Genomic DNA, 19,372 nt, shown 5'->3' with positions numbered 1-19,372 from the left:
CCCTAAGATTGACGTCGACTAACCTCATCTTGTGAGTGTTATGCTAATCAGTACATGAGACGATGGCCAGGCATGGTATTACTGTTGCTGGAGATCGTGTAGCAACATTGGAGGTGTCAAGGTTAGTTCAACCTTTGGAATCTTCCATATCGTACTTGTGAATGGCACAATAATCAGCGCCAAGAATAAAACTAGGTCAAACTTCTTTCAAACATTGACAGACGTCTCAGGGATCCTGAGAACTATCACTAGACTATGTTTGGAGACTTTTGTTGGTCGCCAAACAATACCTGGGGAGGTATTGGGACGGATCCAGATAGCGCTTCAGCTCAGCAACCTCAAGCGACGGTTAGATTTGATAACAGAATCGGCAACGATCTATTCTGCTCTGCCATCAGAATTTAGAAATATCCTACTTCAAAGAAACAAACTACCGTTGTCAACGCGCATGGTTATATAAGCCCCGCTGTGGCTACTTCCGCGGTCACAGAGTTTATGCTATCTCCCGAAATACATCTGATTCCATGGGAGTTGTTATTATGGCTGATCTTATAGTTTAATTCGAGCAGACATGTAGCTGTAGGTATTTCAAGCCATCTTGCAGTTGGCGCGACTGAATTGATTAGGTGTTTAACGGGATAGTTCTAGGAGACTTTCATTCAAGAATGATTTGAGGGTTCTCACCACAGCCATCGAACTCCACAAGGCTTCAATCCACACAACCGAGTAGGACTCCGAAAAGGTCTTCCAAGTATGATGCCAAGTATTCTCAAGATTTTGATGTTGAATACAACTGATTTGACGAGTTGACGACAGCTTTTGCTGATATAAACTTTGAGGTAATGCTGAGGAAGAAAAGTAAACGGACAAACATGACGAGGTATGAAATTTTTAGAAGAAATAATTGTTTATACAAATGAAACTAACAGTCACCAAAATGCGTTCCTTTGAATCTTAGTGTATCATCATTCATGTCTGAACGATGGAATTAATGGGTGTCAGTTGGACTTCCAATTGATGATTGTCATAAATGAACTGACTGATTGATGAGGTACGTCTTTTTCAAGGTTATTTAAGGTCTCTTACGAGAAGATATGTTGTGATAATAGCTCATTGGCGGCAGGCCAGTACCACCCAAGACCGCCAACTAATTTACATAATTGAAGTCATGTAAATTTCAATTGAATGGGAATGGGACACGACGACGGTCAGTAGAACAACAAAGTCAAATGAATATCAAGACGAGAATACAGTCGAGAGTAGACTAAAAATCATATCACATCAATAAATATTTAAACTATAAGAATTATAATTTGAGAGACAAAACAACAAACATTCCAGATCAATATTACAAGATGCAAGCAACTACAAAGACAAAGACAGAGATCAAAAAACAAACAAAAGAAAATACTCAAGCAAATGCAAGAATCGTGAAGGCGTCGTCGTCGTCGTCGAGTACACAGCCGTCGTCTGCAGAACCACGGCAAACAACAATAGAGATCGCTGACACCGGAAAGAGCAACGGTGGTATACACGATGCAAGTTCAGCCATCAAAAAGCCCCAAAAGAAACAATATTTGGATGCAAAAAGAAGAGACTCGGCCCCAAGTGCAAGTCAAAGAATTTTGGGCAAGGTAAAAGATAAGATAGGAAGATAAAAGGAAAGCACGGTGGTCTTTGCTGGGAAGAAGACGTAGCATCCAGGATGGCGTTGATCGCTTGTTGAAACAAATATAAACTGATAAATCGCTTCACAGACAAGTTGAAAAGTAGCTATAACTAAGAATCTCAAGTGCTGATCTCAACAATTTTTTTGTATAGTATTTCAAGTTAACCTGATACCAGTATGTATCGTGATATTCAGTGTCGATTGCAATGATCGCCTATGTGACTTCCCCTTCACTCACATCAGTAGAACGGATCTGAAACAACAAATGCAAAATTGAGTAAATGAGGCGACAAAGAAATCAAATGACAAGTAAGGGTAGCAGGAATCTTCGCTAGATGCTTCTCAATCTAGTAGAACCAAAGAAATCCTCATACAAGGTTCATATGTATAGCAAGAACGTGAATTATATGCAGGAAGGTGGGGGCAGACAAGCTGAATGATCTTCTGCGGGGTCCAGAACACTATATATTGAAAGCTTACCATAATTCAATCAATATGAATTCTGCGTATTGTTCACTAAACATACAGAGCTTCGGATGGCAGATACCAAGTAGGACCCGATTCGTGATGAGAGATATGGGGTGATAGGTATACTTTGCATACGCATGATGAGAATTAGGTCTGAACAATTCTCGATGAGAGAACTTGCCTCTAGTTGTGTAGCCTGGTTTGCTGAATCTGGCTTGGCCTGGCTACCCAGCTGAGTAGTGAGGATATGAAGCCTCTCTCCTCTGAAAGTTAGATTCAGTGGGTGGATTTGTTGAGTCATGCCAATGACATACTATACATGGAAAAAGAGTACGAGTGCAAAGTGTTGTATTGAAAGATTGCTTCGTCACTTCCTGTCGGTATCCGCCACCATGTATTATTGTGTACACACAAGATATAATCATGGGCCCGCGCAGTTGCTCTGATGTTATTCGCGTATATACAGCAGCTGGCGTCCGAATTGATATGATGAGGAGGGTGATCAAAGCCATTGATTGGTGTGATGTGATATGATGTGATGGAAGAAGCTACGACAAGAGCCATTGAGAGAAATTTGATTCTTTTTCCCCAGTATGGATGGATATCGGGATTCGGTAGTTGTAACCCACTTCCGGGTAAATGACCGGATACTCTCGAGATACTCGTGATGCTCTAGACCCCACCTCACCTCTTTCCCGGGCGCTTAAAAAATAATGCCAATATCCATAACAGTCATCCAATCAAAATGCAGAATAAGCACAAGAGGACGGTAGCATTTTCTCTCATCTCCTTCGCTTTCTGCACCCTTCACTCTCTTCACATCTCTTCAACCAACCACAACATCCATCACCCCTTGACTCTCGGATCATACGAAAATCTGACTGCAGCCCAAACGAGGACGCTGGATATTTCTCCCAATTAAGTATCTGCATTGACTGTATTTGTTGATACTCCCTTTTGATCCCTTCTAATCCCTGGTAATTCTCCTTGTTCTATCATTCTATTGGTCAATTTATCTTCCGGGCGCTATCAAATCTTGCCATGAGAGCATTCCATTCTCTTCTTCCTGGACCATACAAAATGCACATCGACCAAACAAATATTCTCGCACTTCATACTCTTCATCCAATCCAATTCCTAGGTCGCCTTACACTCGAACATCTATACTCGATATTGCCTAGGGAGGTATGTAGGTACGCAACTCTCGCAGAATAATAATAGTGTGCAGTTGTGCAGCATGCAGCTTTACCGGCTTTGGAGGATTTCACTCCCGTATATACATCAATTCATCCCCCCTTGAAATTGAAAAGCTGGAACACTTCATGTCACTTATTATCTCAAAATATCTAAAATCGTTTCAATGGGAGTTTATGATACACTTACAATATGCTCCATTTGAAATGTTGAGGCTATAAAAGAGGTCAATTGTATCATCACATACACAAAATGCTTCGAGGTGAATCAGATCGTATCAATATACCATCGTCCATTCTTTTGATTTGCTCAACATCCACTTCATTACCGTCCCTTCTTTGCATCTTCTCGGCCTTCGCTCTTTTGCCTATCAAGGTATTCGCGAATCCAATCTCAACAAGGAAACTTTCTCGAAGTAATCCATTAGGAATAGATTGGTCGCCAGCACCACCACCAGAAGACGGTCCACCTCTTTCAGCCGGAGCTTCACGAAATAAAGCACTCTTACCAGCTCAGATTGGTGGTATCATAGGTGCATATCTATTTTCTCTTTGTATCGTGGGAATTCTCATAATCACCCTCGGGAAAAGATTACGAAGACAAGTTGAATCAGAAGCTAGAGCCTTGGAGGTGGAATTAGTCGACTCGACATTTGCCGGCGTTTACACTGGATCATCAGGTCCAACTCCAATTTCTCCATCAAACCTTCGAAACTTTTCCTGGCCATCTCCAGATAAAAAGTGCTTCGCACCGGCAATCAATCCCGACCCAAACGCTTTTGTTTTTCCTTCAATACACGAATCATATACAAATCCTTACGTTTACCCTACTCAAAGACATCACAGTATACACCAAAGTATATACTCGCATCAAAGTCAACCTAGTATTGATAACAAGATTGTTGAAGCTGATCGAGAAATGATGAATCGAAATCTGGAGGATCTGTACGCTCATGTGATGGAGCAAGAGGAAGCAAAGGCTGCAGGAATGGATGTAAGAAACATGCCACCTCCCAAGGTACCCGGAGGAGTATCTACGGTAGCACCGCAACAAGTACAATCATCATCAAGGAAACTTGGGAAACATAAGCCTTCGGAAATCAATATCAACGATAATAAATCAACCAAGACCCACTCTCGAGCATCTTCCATAATTTCAGCTCTTACCTCTCCTAGATCTGTACCCAAGTCACCTAAATCTCCACGAAGAAAGGGAATTCGGGGTTTACGAATTTCATCTCCAATTGCGACACCACACTCAACCACTTTCTCACATGCCGCATCGGACGAAGAGCCTCTAACACCACGAGGATACGTGCATAGAGCCCCGCCACCAATTCCAAGAAATCAAGTGCCGTACGGCTCCACATCGTCTAACGGTGGATCACCTACTCGCAGTATAGCAGAGACCCTCGACACAATATCACCTGTATCTCCTCAGCAAAAGCTTCCTTCCCTTAACACCCGCAATCTCCAAATCTCCCTCAAATCTGAACCAAATACTGCTTCTCCTCAATCAGCAGAAGAACGCACCAAAACCATGTTTTCCCGACCTCTTCGGGCCGCTCCTTCAAGAAACTCTCTCCTCCATAAAACCCAAACCTCGAATGGTTCTTCTGCCTCCCCAGATTCTCCCTCATCATCCACAGCTATCGGCTCTACCTCTACTTACCAAACCGCCAGTCACGCCTCCTCAGCACCAACCCGCTCTCTCCCCTTCCGCGAGCAATTTCAACAAAATATGCTCTCTCCAAACCTCCCCACCAAAACCACCATTCTCGAACGTGTTCCTCGAGATAATGGACAGAAAACCGGAGGTCTCAGAACGGGAGGTCTTAAAACACCTTTCAGCGGAGGCACGGTACCATATAGTCCTTATCAACCATTTACACCCATGATGCCGATTACGCCGCGATTAGTGACCAAGGAGGATAGAAAGAAGATGAAGAGAGCTATGCCCAAAACACCGGTTGTGGAAATGATCAAGAGTGAAGAGGATATTTGGGATAGTGGATATTGAGTTAATATTTCTTTCATAGAGTAGCATGGTATAGTATGGCGTGGTATGAGGATAGTAGGCAGAGGAGTCGGAGACAAGGGTGGAAATGTAAATGTGTAAAGCCATTACATGAATTAATGATATCACGAAGAGATCAAATAATACTTTGAGTGCGGAGTATTTGAGGCGGAGTTATAATTGTTTTACGATATGTTTCTTGCTCCTGTTCCCCAGGAGTCGGTAATGAAGATGGGTTAGGAAATTGCACAAGTATGAGAGACGAGGAAATAGAGTAATCATGATAAAGATATCATGCACATGCCTCTTATAGTACTACAATACCGACTTTACATAGCTGGAGCTGCTTGCACACTTTCATATTTTCTCATGGACTTGGATAAATTATACAATGAGATTTTTTTCTTCCCCAAATGGTCACAGAAGTGTTCGGATTTATAGATTTGAGATTGGATCTAGTTTCATTCGAGCCATTTCAAATTTGGAATGGCTGACACATGAGAAGATCCAACTACTCACTATTCGTCTCAAACATCATCAAATTCATAGCTTAAATTCTTCATTTGATAGTCTCTCCATCGATAAATAAATCATCTCTATCCCAAGGTGCCTGCACCCTCACAAAACCAAAAAACCCCCCCAAAAAGCAGAATACCACCCATGACCCATCCCCACCTCCCCAAAACCGTCTAAACAAAACAAACCCAGCCCCCTCTAACTAACATACGCCTGCCCCGCCAAACTCAACGCCGTCCCAGCAGCATCCAGCAAAAACCCCGGAAAAACGCCAAAATACGAGTATCTCTCTACATAATCCTGCGCATCCAACCAGGGCAACACTTTTCTCAAAAACGCCGCTTGCTGCGCATCCGAACCATAGCATTGGAATTCCGTGATCCAGATGGGTAGTTTGAGGGTGTCGTGCGCGTTGGTGACGTTGGAGATGAACCAATCGGAGCCCGATTGTCCGGAGCTGGGCTCGCAGTCTTGGTAGTAGTGGATGGCTGCGAAGTCGATGTGGCAGGAGGTGCAGTTTCCGAGGAAATATTGTGTCCAGGTGCGGGAGTTGTAGGAGCCGCCTGAGGACCACTGGGGGAGGGGTTAGTTAAATGGATGTATTGAGGGAGGTGAGAGGATGAAGTGTTAAAGGGGTTTGAACGGATCAGAAGAAGGGATTGGATGAGAGTGTCTTACACTATTCCAGTTATTCCACAAAACACCTGGTCCACCAATGCGCACCTGTCCTTCAAATTGTTCAATGTAAGATTTGTATCCTACGGCTGCGGCTTCAGGAAGCATATTAGAAGATTGTTCATAAGTAAGATCTGGTTCGTTGAAACCGAGTATGCTTTTAGCGGTTTGGACGGCGGAAACCCAGTTTTGATCCATGATCTTGGGGAGGCCCCAAAGCATTGGGACGCTGGAGTGTGTGTCAGTTATATGTTGAGCCTTTAGGTCATCATGAACGATAGATTGGACAGAAAGGAAGGGGAAATGTGCAAGAAGAAGAAGACAAAAACTTACAATTCGATACTTGAATCCAAACCATTACTCTGGAATCCCCAATCATAGCCCCAAGTAATCTTACTATATCCCTTAAGCATATTTCCATATGTCGAATCGCCATGAACATTGTTAGAATCGTATGTGATACCACGTTTTCCAGATTTGCTCGGATTAGAGGTGTTAGGTGGAATTGTGATAGAGCCGCCACCACTCTGGAATGTCGTCAGACGATTTGGTCCACCGCACATCTCTGCACTGTTACCCTTGCAGGCCATATTGCAACCATCTGCGGCAGGTCCATTTCCATTGATGATTGAGTTGCCACACCCTGTTCACAGATGTATTAGTAAACGTGGGAGAGTGTGAAAGAGAAGTGGGAAGAGGTAGGGTAGGTAAGGGACTCACAGCATTCTCCTCCATACTCAGTACCGGCGTGCGAGAAACCAGCTGCTGAACAAGAGGCTTGACAACCTTCATTTGTCATGGCTCCAGATACTGATACCGAGGTAGTTAGACCACGACCAGAAACATTGTCAGTGTAGCAGCCAATGGATGTCCAGCTCTGTCTCTTCTCAATATTGGTTTGGACATCTTGAGGTTTGATTGTCATGCAAGTTGCTCTGAGAGCAGATGTAACAACGAAGATTGCTTGAAAGAAAAGCATATTGAAGACTGAACTTGACAGTTGATCGTCAGTATTATTTGGAGGTCGAAGGTCGAAGGTTGAAGGCCGAAAGCTCAAGTCTTCTGTCTTTATAAAGAGTCCAGCAAGTGAGAAGAAGATTCCTTAATCTCCACATTTTCCCCGGATTTCACCTGATCTTAAACTCAAATGATTTCTCGAAATTGTCATAATGTCATACGAGCACAAATTTAATCGGAGCGAACATTCCATGTCGGAGTGAATCAGGAACCACGGCACTTTCTTCCTAGTTGCTAGGCAGTACGCACAGTCGAATCATATTATTCGGAATCAAAATTACCTTTCGGCATATTTGAATTTGTGGGTAAGAAATAATAAATGACATATTTGTGTGATGAGGTTCCAATCTTAAGGGTCTAGGTGGTCAGACGAACATATTAGAAGCTCATTTGTGGTGCCAAACATAGGTTGCATCTTAAAGGAGGTGCAACAAAAGACCACGCCGTAGTAAACAAGACGACAAGTAATGGCGCAGACGGGCTTTCGTCGGTTTCATATATAATTTAATGTAAATCTACGAGTAAATACCTAGGTAAATTAACAGCCTGAATCAAACACCGATTCGATATCTCACCAGCATTCGATGCAAACATATATTGAACGATATGATTGGTTGTTTTGTTTGTTCTGATATTGTCAAACCCGTACAACTGGAGGCTACATAGATTTTTACTCCACAAACCAAAGAAGCGGATAAGCCTCTGAAGCCACATGGCATATAATGTATATTATCCAACCTGCACCCCGCATTCCAGTAAGATGGGCTCGCATGGTCATCTGGTATTACTATGACATCCTGGCACCGATGTAAGGCCGTAAAGTCGCCGTGTCTCGGTACCAACCGTGTGAATCACGAATTGCAATTACTGCATGAGAAATTGAGGCATTAGTTAATATGAGCAGTATGAATGACTCGGCAGCTAAGCTAATAAGTTCATATGATTCAAAAATTCACTAGCATACACTTCGCAGTGCTTTTGGGTCATTGCTAGATATTCGTGCAATGTGTTGAAAAGAGTTTGTACGACAATGAAGGGGAAGCCGAAATGAACCACTGAAACATGTGTCCCTAGCTATCAGCCACCACATGTAGACAGATTTATGAGCTGATAGGACCTCAAATCAAGGAGGAAGGCGACTTCATTATCACCGCTCCAGGAAACTCTTTTCTTTTAATCGAACGATCACGTATTCAGATAATGGACATAAAGCAAGCCGAAAGTGCTGTTGGGATCCAACAATAAGGAATTGGAAAAAGCGGAGCAAATTTTGCCTTGGGAGTCAAATACAAGAGACTGTACTAAGTTGAGGAAGTGATAGTTAATGTTAGAAATCACTTCGGGCTGTTGCTGAATATTCTAAAGCAATGACTCAATATCAAAGCAGACTCAAGGGTTACCTAGGAAGTTCCAAGAGAATCAAAACTCTAGCGGATCTGGTAGTTTGGGCCCCGGTAGTGCCTGACGCAATTGCAGTGATCAGAGAAGCATAACAGCTTCTTACAACCATCCGTGAATGAAAGGATGTAGCTTCCCGACACAGTGGTGAACAAGACCGAGGGCATTCCGCAAAGAAAGTATGAATATGGCCAAACATATTTATTGCAGTGAATTGGGAATAAGCAGGAAAGACTTTGCGCAAAATGACAACAATGCTAAAAGTATGGCAGGCTTTAACAAGTGATTGAATATGGATTTGAATATCTTGAATTTCCAATGGACTGAACTGCAGTCTGGCAATCAAAAGCTTTGCTTCTTGGATTCAATCGGATGATTCGACTGGGTTGAGATATTGAATCTCATTTTGAATATCGTATCGCTTTTGATAACTGGAAGCTTGGCCCAGTTTACGAGTCCGAATGATTGGATACCATATGAACATCAGTGAATGTCCGCTAATTTCGCGACGGCGATAATGGGGCGAAACGATCAAAACCACTTGCTCTAACTTTCATCCAAAAGCAGGGTCAACTTTCTATCGAATACCAACATTGTGCTTCCAGAAAACTCCGTGCTCTCATGGATCAGCCTTGAAGGGAGACAGAGGAGTATCAGAAATCCTGTAAGCCAAATTTCTTGAATACAGGATCAGGCTACAGAATAAACCAGAAGAAAAGGGATGAATGCAGCTTATTATAATCGCGGCCTGCTTGGAACTGTGAAGAAGGATGATTGTAACTTGTTGACGCGGGGCTTGGAAGTGTAGGATGGAGAATTACTAGGTGCGAACTTAGCAGAGGTGTCCCGCTGACTTAGTAAATATTGACCAAATTGAGCTAAAGCATCATGTGACAATAGTCGAGCATCGATAAACACACACCTCAATAAATGTTATAGCAATCACCTACTCACCAAATGTTTCCTATCCTCACTTTTCCATCTATTAGTCTTGGAAAAGTATCGAACATGAATCAAAGACTTCAATGTCCAGCTTGAAACATGAAACATTCACCCCTATTACTTCATCGGCTGGGAAAAAATGTTGTGCTTACTAGGGAATATTCTCGGCCTCTTGGGCTCCGACTTCTCAGGGGTTTTGACATCCCCGCTTACTGTAAGACGGTACACTTCACTCTAAATGATGGAGACTTCAGGGTATATCGGGCTCTATCATTAGTGCTCCACAGGTCCACAGTCCTCTATCTCCACTTTGAACTGATTTCGGGGACTCGGTTGTTACGGATGTTGTGAAAAGAATCGAGATGCGATGAGGTGAGATGTCGTACGCGCGCGCATGGGAATTTAGCTGCCTCTGAACCTTAATGTTTCGGTATTCCACGATGCTTGATCGATGAGATTATGGATGATAAGCTGTGGGGAGGGCTTGGAAAAGGATGCGAATTAGACTGCTTACGTGTATACGAATGCGAGGTTCGTGGATACTCGTTTGAATGCTTTGGGAATCATTATATATGGTTCAGAGATAAGCCTGTACTTGTATTCAAAGAGCATCAGCAAATCTACTTCCATTTCCATCACCCTATTCCATATCATTTCATTTGTGTAAGAGATACATATTCTGAACTCTATATCGGAAAGTCATACAGTTATAGGAAACATGGGAATAAGAAACATGGGAAGCGAAAAGATATTACAAGTCTTTGAGATTTGGGTTGCTTACGGCGAGACGGGAGTCATTCAAGAAGGCGTGCTTATTGTTCCATATCCGTCCTCATCCTCATCCATACCCGTGCCTGCATGCACGTCAGAGTCCCCGCTATCCTCCTCGAACCAATTTCCGATCCCATATCTATTCCACACAACACACAATCCCTCGTCCTCCGTCCCATCTGCATCCGCACCCGGACCTTCACTACCTAGCTCCGTTGGCGGTAGATCTAGTTGGCAAGGTAACATTCTTGCCTCTTCCCTACCTCTCTACCTCCAAATCTGTGCTTCGATAACTTCACGGCATTGTAGTGCTGAAGAAGTAGAATTATTGAGAAAGCCAGCGGAGTGGACGAAGATGTTATTTTTGGATTTGGCTCGAGAGGGCATTTGGGTGGAAAGTATTCTCACAGAGAGTAGAGATAGAGACTTGGGTAGAGAGAGGGAGAGGAGGAGGGAGAGTCAGCAAGAGAGAGATTCTAGAAGAAGAAGGAGAAGAAGTGAGACAGAGCGTGCAGGGGTATGTGATTCTATGATGTTAGGAAGACTAAGAAGAAGATTGGGGTATGAGGTAAGGGCATACGAGCGGGGAGGAAGACAAAAATGCAGCGGTGGACGTGTGAATAGGAATCCTGTCAGCGGATGTAGACCCAGAAGACGAAGACAAGTTCTACGCCCTCGGAGAGCTAGGGATGATCGAGAAGGAAATAAAATTCTAAATCCAAAGGTTTGTGCTTCCTTATGAAGACACAGAAGTTGTTGATGGCAAGTGTCGCTAATTCTATTTGCCGCAATAGATGATTCGGAAGTTGTGGAGCGGTATCTCCCAGTCCTGTGCGAAGCCTTGAGTGTTGTTAGAAAGTTTCAGAACGCTCGAGGATGCCAATGTACATAATAGCTATGAAGATGTTGAAGAAATCTCTTGATGTGGTCTCGAGCCATGGATACATGTAAATGTTTGTCAGAGCAAAAAAGAAATTGTTTAATACTGTATACAATGCTATAAACCGAAAACTAGAATTATGAAGTGTTTGCTATCGACTTCCTACAAAATAGCCCCAATAACAGACTCGAATATCAACCCAAACACATCTCCAATGGCATTAGCTGTCACCGTTTCAGCAATCATGCCTGCATACTTCAACTTCTTGTTTTCAGGCTTTCCACTTGGCTCGTCGACTTGTCTGTGCCCTCTAGGTAAGCGAGAATGTCTTGCTGATCGGGATTCATGAAATTCCTCCTCTTCCCCAGGGTAGTCCAGACCATCGTCAGAAGATTCTAAATCTCTGGATACATATTGCTGACGGGCAGAATACTTATGATGTGGTTCCATGCTAGAACCCTGAGATTTTCGATAATTTTTCTGGTCTGGCACATCATTTCTTTGTGGCTTATATGACATGTTGTTCCAATCAACGGATTCAAAAGAATACAAAGACGGATGATCATTCCGCGGTTGTGAGTAAGAGTCAGGACTGATAACCTCAATAGGGAGCTTTTCAGGTCTGTCGAAAAGAATGTGCGCGATGTTTGCACGACTCATATAGTCCTCCCATGTTTCAATCCAGTCAGCGGCGCTATTCAATGGCACACCCAGGTTTCTCGCTATTGGCTCCACACTCCGACAAATCGAGTCAAACGGTACCACATCGTCTCCGAAAACTTTACCTTTATAGGTCATATTTCCACCTAGTGAACATTGTAGTGATTGCTTGTAGGAAGTGCGCCATCTTGAAAGGTCCCGAGATGTATGATAGGCACAAAGATGATAATCATTTTCCACTGACTTGCCGCCCTCGTGAATCAAAATCACTCCAGCTTGTGAAATTCCGGTGTCTGCAAGGATAGAATGAAAAGCCCATACATCATATATAATTGTCGCTTGGGACGATGTCATTGGCTAGATGCTTTATGAACAGTATTGAACAGTTGTAAGTGATAGAAAGCGTGAGATGCAGTAAGACTTTACCCTAAGAAAGTTCAATAGATCAAATATACCAACATATGATTGAGACTTAAGAGAATGAGGAAAATGTTTGTTTGTTTGGATGTTAGTGGTGGGTTATATGGTCTGAGGCCGAGTAGGGCATGTCCTCCGACCTTTGAATTTAATTCTCGCATTACGACACTTACAAAGTCAGCAAAAGTTACGACTGGTTGAATAAGAGAATCAAACGGGGTCAAACAAAAGCCCTCTATGGGTCAAAAACCCGCTTCGAAATGTTGGTGGGTCTGTCCAACCCCGCGTCTAATGAATGCTCATCCAAACAGCCACTCTAGTACTACTAGCTATCATTGATCGTTTGTTTCATTATTGTTGAGCGACTGAGTCTAGGATTCACTTTCGGTCATTTTCAAGGGTAGGGGGTTGTTTTCCTAGCTTTCTGTTTGTCGGAATGAGGAGGTTAGATGATGTTAATTTTGATATCTCAAACGGAGGGTAGTGCAAATTAGCTCAAGCTGACAAAGCAACCACCAACGTACTCCTCCTCATTAATCCTTTGATTCCTTTCGATAAGATAGGTACTTTTATGTCCTCTTTCTGACGTTTACTTTCTAAAAGAGAAGTTTGACTTTGTTGAAATGATTTGCTCATGATTCGAGGATAGAATTCTTTCTTCGTCATTCCAGTGAACGCATATTAGATTTCCAGATATCTAAGATAGTATTGAACGATCAGCAGTTTCATGACACGGGGTAGGGGGAGGGGGGTGTTAGCTTCTCGACCATGTTCTATACCCCAAGATGACCTAGCTGCCATAAGTTGCCCAATCTCAGTGAAATAGCATTGAGATGGAGAGCTAGTCAGGCTCTAATATGACAATTTCCAATGTACACCAGAGTCATGGCTGACCGAAGACATAGCGTCAACAAAGATTGTTGTGCTCCCACCCAGAAATCTGGAATGGACCAGGTCTGAATTCATATGCGATGCAGAGTTTTTGATAAGCTTCGCATTGGAAGGATACCTTTAACACCAATTTTCTGTTGTTGGAAATCAGCAATAATTCACTTCAAACATTTGGTAATGCCCATCTCTCCAAGTTGACATATATATCTCATATCTTTGTTTCTTTCCTAGGTTTTTATAGTTGTCTTTATTCGGCTGCTAATAGTCGGCTCTCATAAGCGGCCGACTAGTTCCTAGTCGGGGAAAGCGAATGTCCCCGGAAAGCGAATTGTCCTTGTGAGATTTTGGGTGCAAAAAGCACTAAAATCATCAAATTTTACTACAAATCAAATCTGTTTTTAGTATACAACCTTCAATTTTAGATTAATTTTTTATATTTTTATACAATTCTATTCAATAGAATTCTAGCTTTTCAATGATATTAAATTCTTTTGAATTGCTTCAAAATTCATAATATTATTTATAAAATTCAGATATTTTTCAATAAAAATTACAAATCTACCACCAAAATCTCACGGGGACAATTCACTTTCCGGGGACATTCGCTTTCCCCGACTAGGAACTAGTCGGCCGCTTATGAGAGCCGACTATTACTACCTTTGGTTCTTCGCCTTGTACATATCAGCCTGGGCGTTTGACAGCATTCGACCATCACCGCGATATATATCTTTCCTTCCACCTTACAGAGGACGCTCAAATGATTCCAAGATATCAAGCCTAATGCTACTATTGTTCAATGTGTATTAGCTTTTGCATATTTGCTAGGAGATACATAGTCTCGACCATATTAGACGGCCCAGCTCTGATATTTTTCGCTTGTCAAAATCCGTTTCTCTACATTACTCCCATGATTATTCTCGTACATCTTATTGAGACATTCGTGTGAACTACACTGCGAAGGTTCTCTAAGGTTGGATTTCATATTCTTATCAATACTGTGAAAGCTTTCTGTCGAGGCTATCAAATAGTCAAATCGTCATAGTAAAATATTTTTGGATAATCTTACTTGATCACCTAAGTTCCTCCATTGATAGAAACCGCTACTGGCCTGAAATAGTAAGATCTGCATGCAGAGTATTATTTGATGGAGTGAGTAGAATTAGAGGAATCATCTGAATGCTCTGTTTGTCGAAACATAGTTTGGACGTTTGAAAACCTCGACTGAAATGCTATTCATCTCAAGATGATGGTATACCTCCTACCACTTTTTCGATCATCAATAGTGCCTTGTTCTGTCAAATATCAATATCAAGCTAAGCAAAATTCCTTAATAGCAAAGGCTCATAGCTTACTCTAGCAACTTTGCGGTTGACCTTAAGGTAGCTTAGCATGTATGCAAAAGCTTGCCCGAGTTTGATCGTGGGATGCTATCACCAAGCAAAACCCATATACAGTTGAATATTGTAATTCAGAGTGCTATACGCTATTGTCTCTCTGCCATTGGAAAATTGTGGTTTTGTTGTTCTCCTTATCATAATTCTTTTTGTTGGGATGAAGTTTCTCGTACTCAAAAGTGAATATCAGGTTTCACGATTTCTTTTTTTCTGTCAGCCAGTTTATGTTTTGATTGTCCTCAAATTCACTATTGGTTTTCTCAACAGAAAATTATATGTGGACAATAGAAACTTGACAAGTTCTCCATGAGTCACCTAGCCAGCAAGGTCTTTTAGACTTCAATGATATTGTCTTTTTGTCTGACAATAAGATCAGAGTTCCATCGCGAAAATTTACCCAGATCTTCTGTGAAGTATTTGAATTCCTCACATCGATCCTAGTTTTGTTCCCTTCTGCTGTCACTTCTTCTTATGCAAGCAACACAGAACGGCCATCACTACTCTACTACTTACATAAAGTAGAATTCCAGCAATGTTCTCATCTTTTCCTTCATCATAACCGATTCTTCGATTTCTTCAAAACCAATTCTCAATATACCAACAGCAATTCTCTTTACAATGTCTTTCAATTCCAGCCCCTTCATTCGTAGTGCTTTTCCCTACTTCTCTCCCTACTCCAGCAGCCCCAGCAGCTCCTCGACTAGCGAGTCGCTTAGTCTCCTCGATGAGCCCGAGAGATCTATCGAGCATCCCAATCAGTTCCTCAGATCGAAGCTTTCCGACGAAGCGTCTGCAATGGCCCATCAAAATCATCATCATGATCCTACTTTATACGAGCGAGTATCTCTTGTAACTTTCAATTCATCCAATTTACTAACCACACAACCTACAGAGCTTCGCCTCCACGTCGCTTCGTTGTCCCAGACATTGTAGTCACTACCGCTACACCAATAGCTCCTCTCCTCCCTCCCTACTCACCTCCCAAGAAGGGCAGCACAAAGACCACCACATTTTACCCACCAAAGCATTTTGCTGGAGAGGTCACCAAGCCCACCAGCCAAGCCCATTCAACTCTCCGCCCTCAAACCCCCACAGCCATAACCCTAATCCCCCCATACGACTTCTACTACCCCTCCCAACCCCCCACTCAACCTCCCCCCTCCCTCGACCCCAATCTATTCACTCCTCTCCCCCCCGCACACAAGTACTCCGAGCTCATCCTCCCCCAACTCCGCACTCTCACCCGCAACATCGAGTCCACAATGGATACACACTTGATGAGACAACTCCCCCACCTCCACTCCCTCCTCAGCCTCCTCTCTCCCCTCCCCGACTTCGGCCTCCTAACCCACAACCTCCCCGCCTTCCAAGCACACGTAGAAACCTACTTCGCCACCGCTCGCACACAGGAAGAACAGTATTTCCACACCCTGCTTGCCGTCAAGCCCGAGCCGGAATTAAAAATGGTGTTCAGAATCTTCGATGATCTGTATACCTATAATTTTCCCCGTCGGGCAGCTTGTCTTATCTACCCGGATGATTTTGAGCATGAGCCTGCTGCAGAAATGAACAGGGTGGAATCGGCTTCTCGCTTTCCAGATTGGGATGAGGGGGGTGTGGAGACCGGGGTGCCTGCGCTGGTTTACAGACAGGGATGGGGCGGGAAGGCGAAGTATGTTGTTACTGCTTCTTTTGCGGGGGATGTGGGAGTACAGTATCCCATGTATCACTTTTGAGCTTGGTGCTTGTGGATCTGCAGTTGGGGGTTGGAGTGGTACGTGATTTACGGAGTATCTTCAGAAGAGTTGTACCTGTGGGTGGATGGGGTGGAGTTTGCTGAATGCAGGTTGATGCGAAAGAATCCGATACTTCACACTCACTAATTACAATGCCACGATATTTCCAGCCCATTCTCTCTGCGGGTGTATGAAAACTAAGATTCAGCCTCGAACGTGCTTACAATATCCACTCAGAGATTCAAATTATGCGCACAACCATTCAATTGCTATCGCCCTTGATTTACTAATCTCAAGGCCCCTCTAGCAATCGTTGGCCCAATTAACAACAATAATAGAACTTCCATCCAATTTTACTAGCAATCTAAACAGTCATCCCCGATGAATTTGATCCTACATCCATCAATCCAAGTCATCGTCCTTAACTCAAGCGGACCCGGCTACGTCCCCCTCATCCCTCCTTCCCCTCAGTGCGGGGAACCCTGTCTTATCATCCCTCTCAAACATCACCCCTTACTTCCTCAACTCCTTCAAGCTAGCTGCTAGCAAGCAATCATTATATATCTATTGCCTATCACTCACCTCTCTTCAAACTCCCCTTTGCATCATACATAAGATTTACCAGATGTGCATTTATTTCAAAGTTTTTAAAACCTGACGTACTCAAATAGTGGGCGGAATGTTCTTTTTCTCTACTCTCTACTCTATGTAACAGATCTAGTCTCCTATTGTACATCTTTTCTTATCTCCTCACGCCGAGAGGACGTAACAGTCAAGCCACCCAACGCAGTCAAAGCTGGTCAGACGTAGCATTTTATTACCATGCATCCAAATCACATAGGATATCATTTCATCTCATCCACCCTTGCCTAAGATGATGATGTTTCTCTCAAATGACAGAATATCAAGCCATCCATCTAGATATCTTATTTCACCAAACTCCCGCTTTTAAAAAGGAATAAGCAAACAAAGTCTATCCATCCATCTAACCCATTGCTATCCCCGTTTCTTCATGTCTCTGTATTAAAGTTGATTCGGCGATGAAGATGAATTATCTAGGCAGTGGGCTTGAACTTCATAGGGGCTTGTTCGGTAGTCTCTGCAAAAGGAACACCGAGTTCAAAGAGCTTGGTGATGACATTTGCGAAGTCCTTCATGAAAAGAGATTCATCATTTGCGTATTTCTCGACGAATGAGCGGAAAGATTTGTCGGAAACGAGGGCCATATCGGTGGGAAGCATCATGAGGGACTTGGTGGTCTTGTCTTCGTACTATTTTGAGATTATATGTTAGTTCATTTCTATTTTGGCGTCCAAAAAAGTAAAGAGACGAGGTTAATCATACCTGCTTAGGACCATTCCACTTTTTCCAGTTCCACTTCTCATTCAACAAGAGCTTGTAGTAGTCGTTGGTAACAACTGTTGGAGAGAAAGTCCAAGGACCCTCAAAACCACTACGATCAGTGTGGCAACGTCCAAGAGCGTGAGCACCACTCAAAGCAACAATTTCTTGATCATTGAATCCCATACGACCGAAGATAGCTCTCAAGTGCTTGTTACCTTGGGATGCATCTGGGAGACGTCCATCAGGTGTGCAAGCAGCAGCGTCCTTATCTTGTCTACCTGGTCGGAAAGGAATGACTGGGCCCTGCATTTCTTGAATAGCACAGATACCAGCCAAGATCCAGAGATCAGAGTAGGAGATCCATGGGTGCTTGGCTGTGAAGATGTTAGTAAGAAGTTACTTCTTCAAGTGTGAAAGGAACAAGCCCCGAAACCCGCAAGTCCCAGCGCTCGAAACAAGAAAAAAAGTATGGGAAGTCTTCTATAACTTCTCCAAACTGGGTTCCGCCTCCCCCGGCACTCATTCGCACTGGAGGGGCAACATGTCTTCATTCATAAAACAGTAACATAATCGACTTACCCTTGACAGGAGCCAAGAAATCTCTAGCAGCAACCAAACCAGCATTGGCACCGTGATCACCCTCTGGGGCAAATCTCATAGTAGCACCATTGCTACCACCAGTACCAGTTTCCTTGTCAAAAGTTCCGCTGCAATGCCACGCCAATCTGACCAAGACGGGTCCGTAAGAACCATCATCATAATCATCCTTCTCTTCCAATCTCTCTGCGATTTCATTGTAAACCTTTTGGTAGTCGTCGAATGTAGGTGTGAAGAGACCAGCGGTTTCCTTGGCAGAACCACTCAAGAGTGATCCATTACCTTGAGAGATAAAGTAGTATCCAGCACCTCCGGCAACGGCCAAAGCAGCAACACCGATAGAGAGAGGGAAGGAAGATTTGGCAGGTCCTTCAGATGCATATCCACGACGAGATTGTTGACGGAATGCTTGACGAGGAGCACTCAATGCAGTGCGAGTAGCGGACCTGAAAGGTGTTGATTTGAATGCAGCGCCTGCGCGAGCAAAGGATCGAGTAGCGGATGCCATTTTGATAAATGGGTTGTATTATGATGTATGTGATGGTTGATATTCTGTTGAAGTAAAAAGTCGAAAAGTAAGTAAGTGTTCTCTTTCCTCACTATATCTTTTTTGTATGAAATAAGAAAAGCAAACGAATTGGAAGATTTCGAGGGCAAATCAGGTAGAGTAGAGAGTAGAGAGGATGAAGTACTTACAGAAGACAAGAGAAGTAAGATAAAGACAGAAGTGAATGAATCTTTCTCACACACTACTGGTATCACTATTATTGATGATATTCGCAAGATT

The 19,372-nt window shown here is 43.1% G+C and overlaps 7 protein-coding genes across 7 annotated transcripts; 4 read left to right on the top strand and 3 right to left on the bottom strand.

Annotated features, from left to right (window-relative positions):
* Positions 1-1,355: 1,355 nt before the first annotated feature.
* Positions 1,356-1,658, top strand: Bfra_000331 (uncharacterized protein; the record flags this gene model as incomplete). The annotated part of the gene is made up of 1 exon (XM_037330776.1): positions 1,356-1,658. One exon carries the CDS (start codon positions 1,356-1,358, stop codon positions 1,656-1,658), a length of 303 nt encoding a protein of 100 aa, XP_037197109.1.
* A 1,925-nt stretch (positions 1,659-3,583) lies between these two features.
* Bfra_000330 (uncharacterized protein) lies at positions 3,584-5,350 on the top strand (the record flags this gene model as incomplete). The annotated part of the gene is made up of 1 exon (XM_037330775.1): positions 3,584-5,350. One exon carries the CDS (start codon positions 3,584-3,586, stop codon positions 5,348-5,350), a length of 1,767 nt encoding a protein of 588 aa, XP_037197108.1.
* A 711-nt stretch (positions 5,351-6,061) lies between these two features.
* On the bottom strand, positions 6,062-7,517 carry Bfra_000329 (putative uncharacterized serine-rich protein; the record flags this gene model as incomplete). The annotated part of the gene is made up of 4 exons (XM_037330774.1): positions 6,062-6,436; positions 6,542-6,767; positions 6,872-7,181; positions 7,259-7,517. 4 exons carry the CDS (start codon positions 7,515-7,517, stop codon positions 6,062-6,064), a joined length of 1,170 nt encoding a protein of 389 aa, XP_037197107.1.
* A 3,111-nt stretch (positions 7,518-10,628) lies between these two features.
* On the top strand, positions 10,629-11,408 carry Bfra_000328 (uncharacterized protein; the record flags this gene model as incomplete). The annotated part of the gene is made up of 1 exon (XM_037330773.1): positions 10,629-11,408. The coding sequence occupies one exon, from the start codon at positions 10,629-10,631 to the stop codon at positions 11,406-11,408; it is 780 nt and encodes a 259-aa protein (XP_037197106.1).
* A 300-nt stretch (positions 11,409-11,708) lies between these two features.
* Positions 11,709-12,784, bottom strand: Bfra_000327 (uncharacterized protein; the record flags this gene model as incomplete). Its single annotated transcript, XM_037330772.1, has 2 exons — positions 11,709-12,563; positions 12,662-12,784. The coding sequence occupies 2 exons, from the start codon at positions 12,782-12,784 to the stop codon at positions 11,709-11,711; spliced, it is 978 nt and encodes a 325-aa protein (XP_037197105.1).
* A 2,742-nt stretch (positions 12,785-15,526) lies between these two features.
* On the top strand, positions 15,527-16,644 carry Bfra_000326 (uncharacterized protein; the record flags this gene model as incomplete). The annotated part of the gene is made up of 2 exons (XM_037330771.1): positions 15,527-15,744; positions 15,801-16,644. The coding sequence occupies 2 exons, from the start codon at positions 15,527-15,529 to the stop codon at positions 16,642-16,644; spliced, it is 1,062 nt and encodes a 353-aa protein (XP_037197104.1).
* A 1,055-nt stretch (positions 16,645-17,699) lies between these two features.
* On the bottom strand, positions 17,700-19,093 carry Bfra_000325 (putative cytochrome c peroxidase protein; the record flags this gene model as incomplete). The annotated part of the gene is made up of 3 exons (XM_037330770.1): positions 17,700-17,915; positions 17,989-18,362; positions 18,568-19,093. 3 exons carry the CDS (start codon positions 19,091-19,093, stop codon positions 17,700-17,702), a joined length of 1,116 nt encoding a protein of 371 aa, XP_037197103.1.
* Between the last annotated feature and the right edge of the window lie 279 nt (positions 19,094-19,372).

Source organism: Botrytis fragariae, assembly GCF_013461495.1.
Source record: "Botrytis fragariae strain BVB16 chromosome Unknown tig00000001, whole genome shotgun sequence".
NCBI lineage: Eukaryota > Fungi > Ascomycota > Leotiomycetes > Helotiales > Sclerotiniaceae > Botrytis > Botrytis fragariae.
This window is presented reverse-complemented; position numbering and strand designations above follow the sequence as displayed.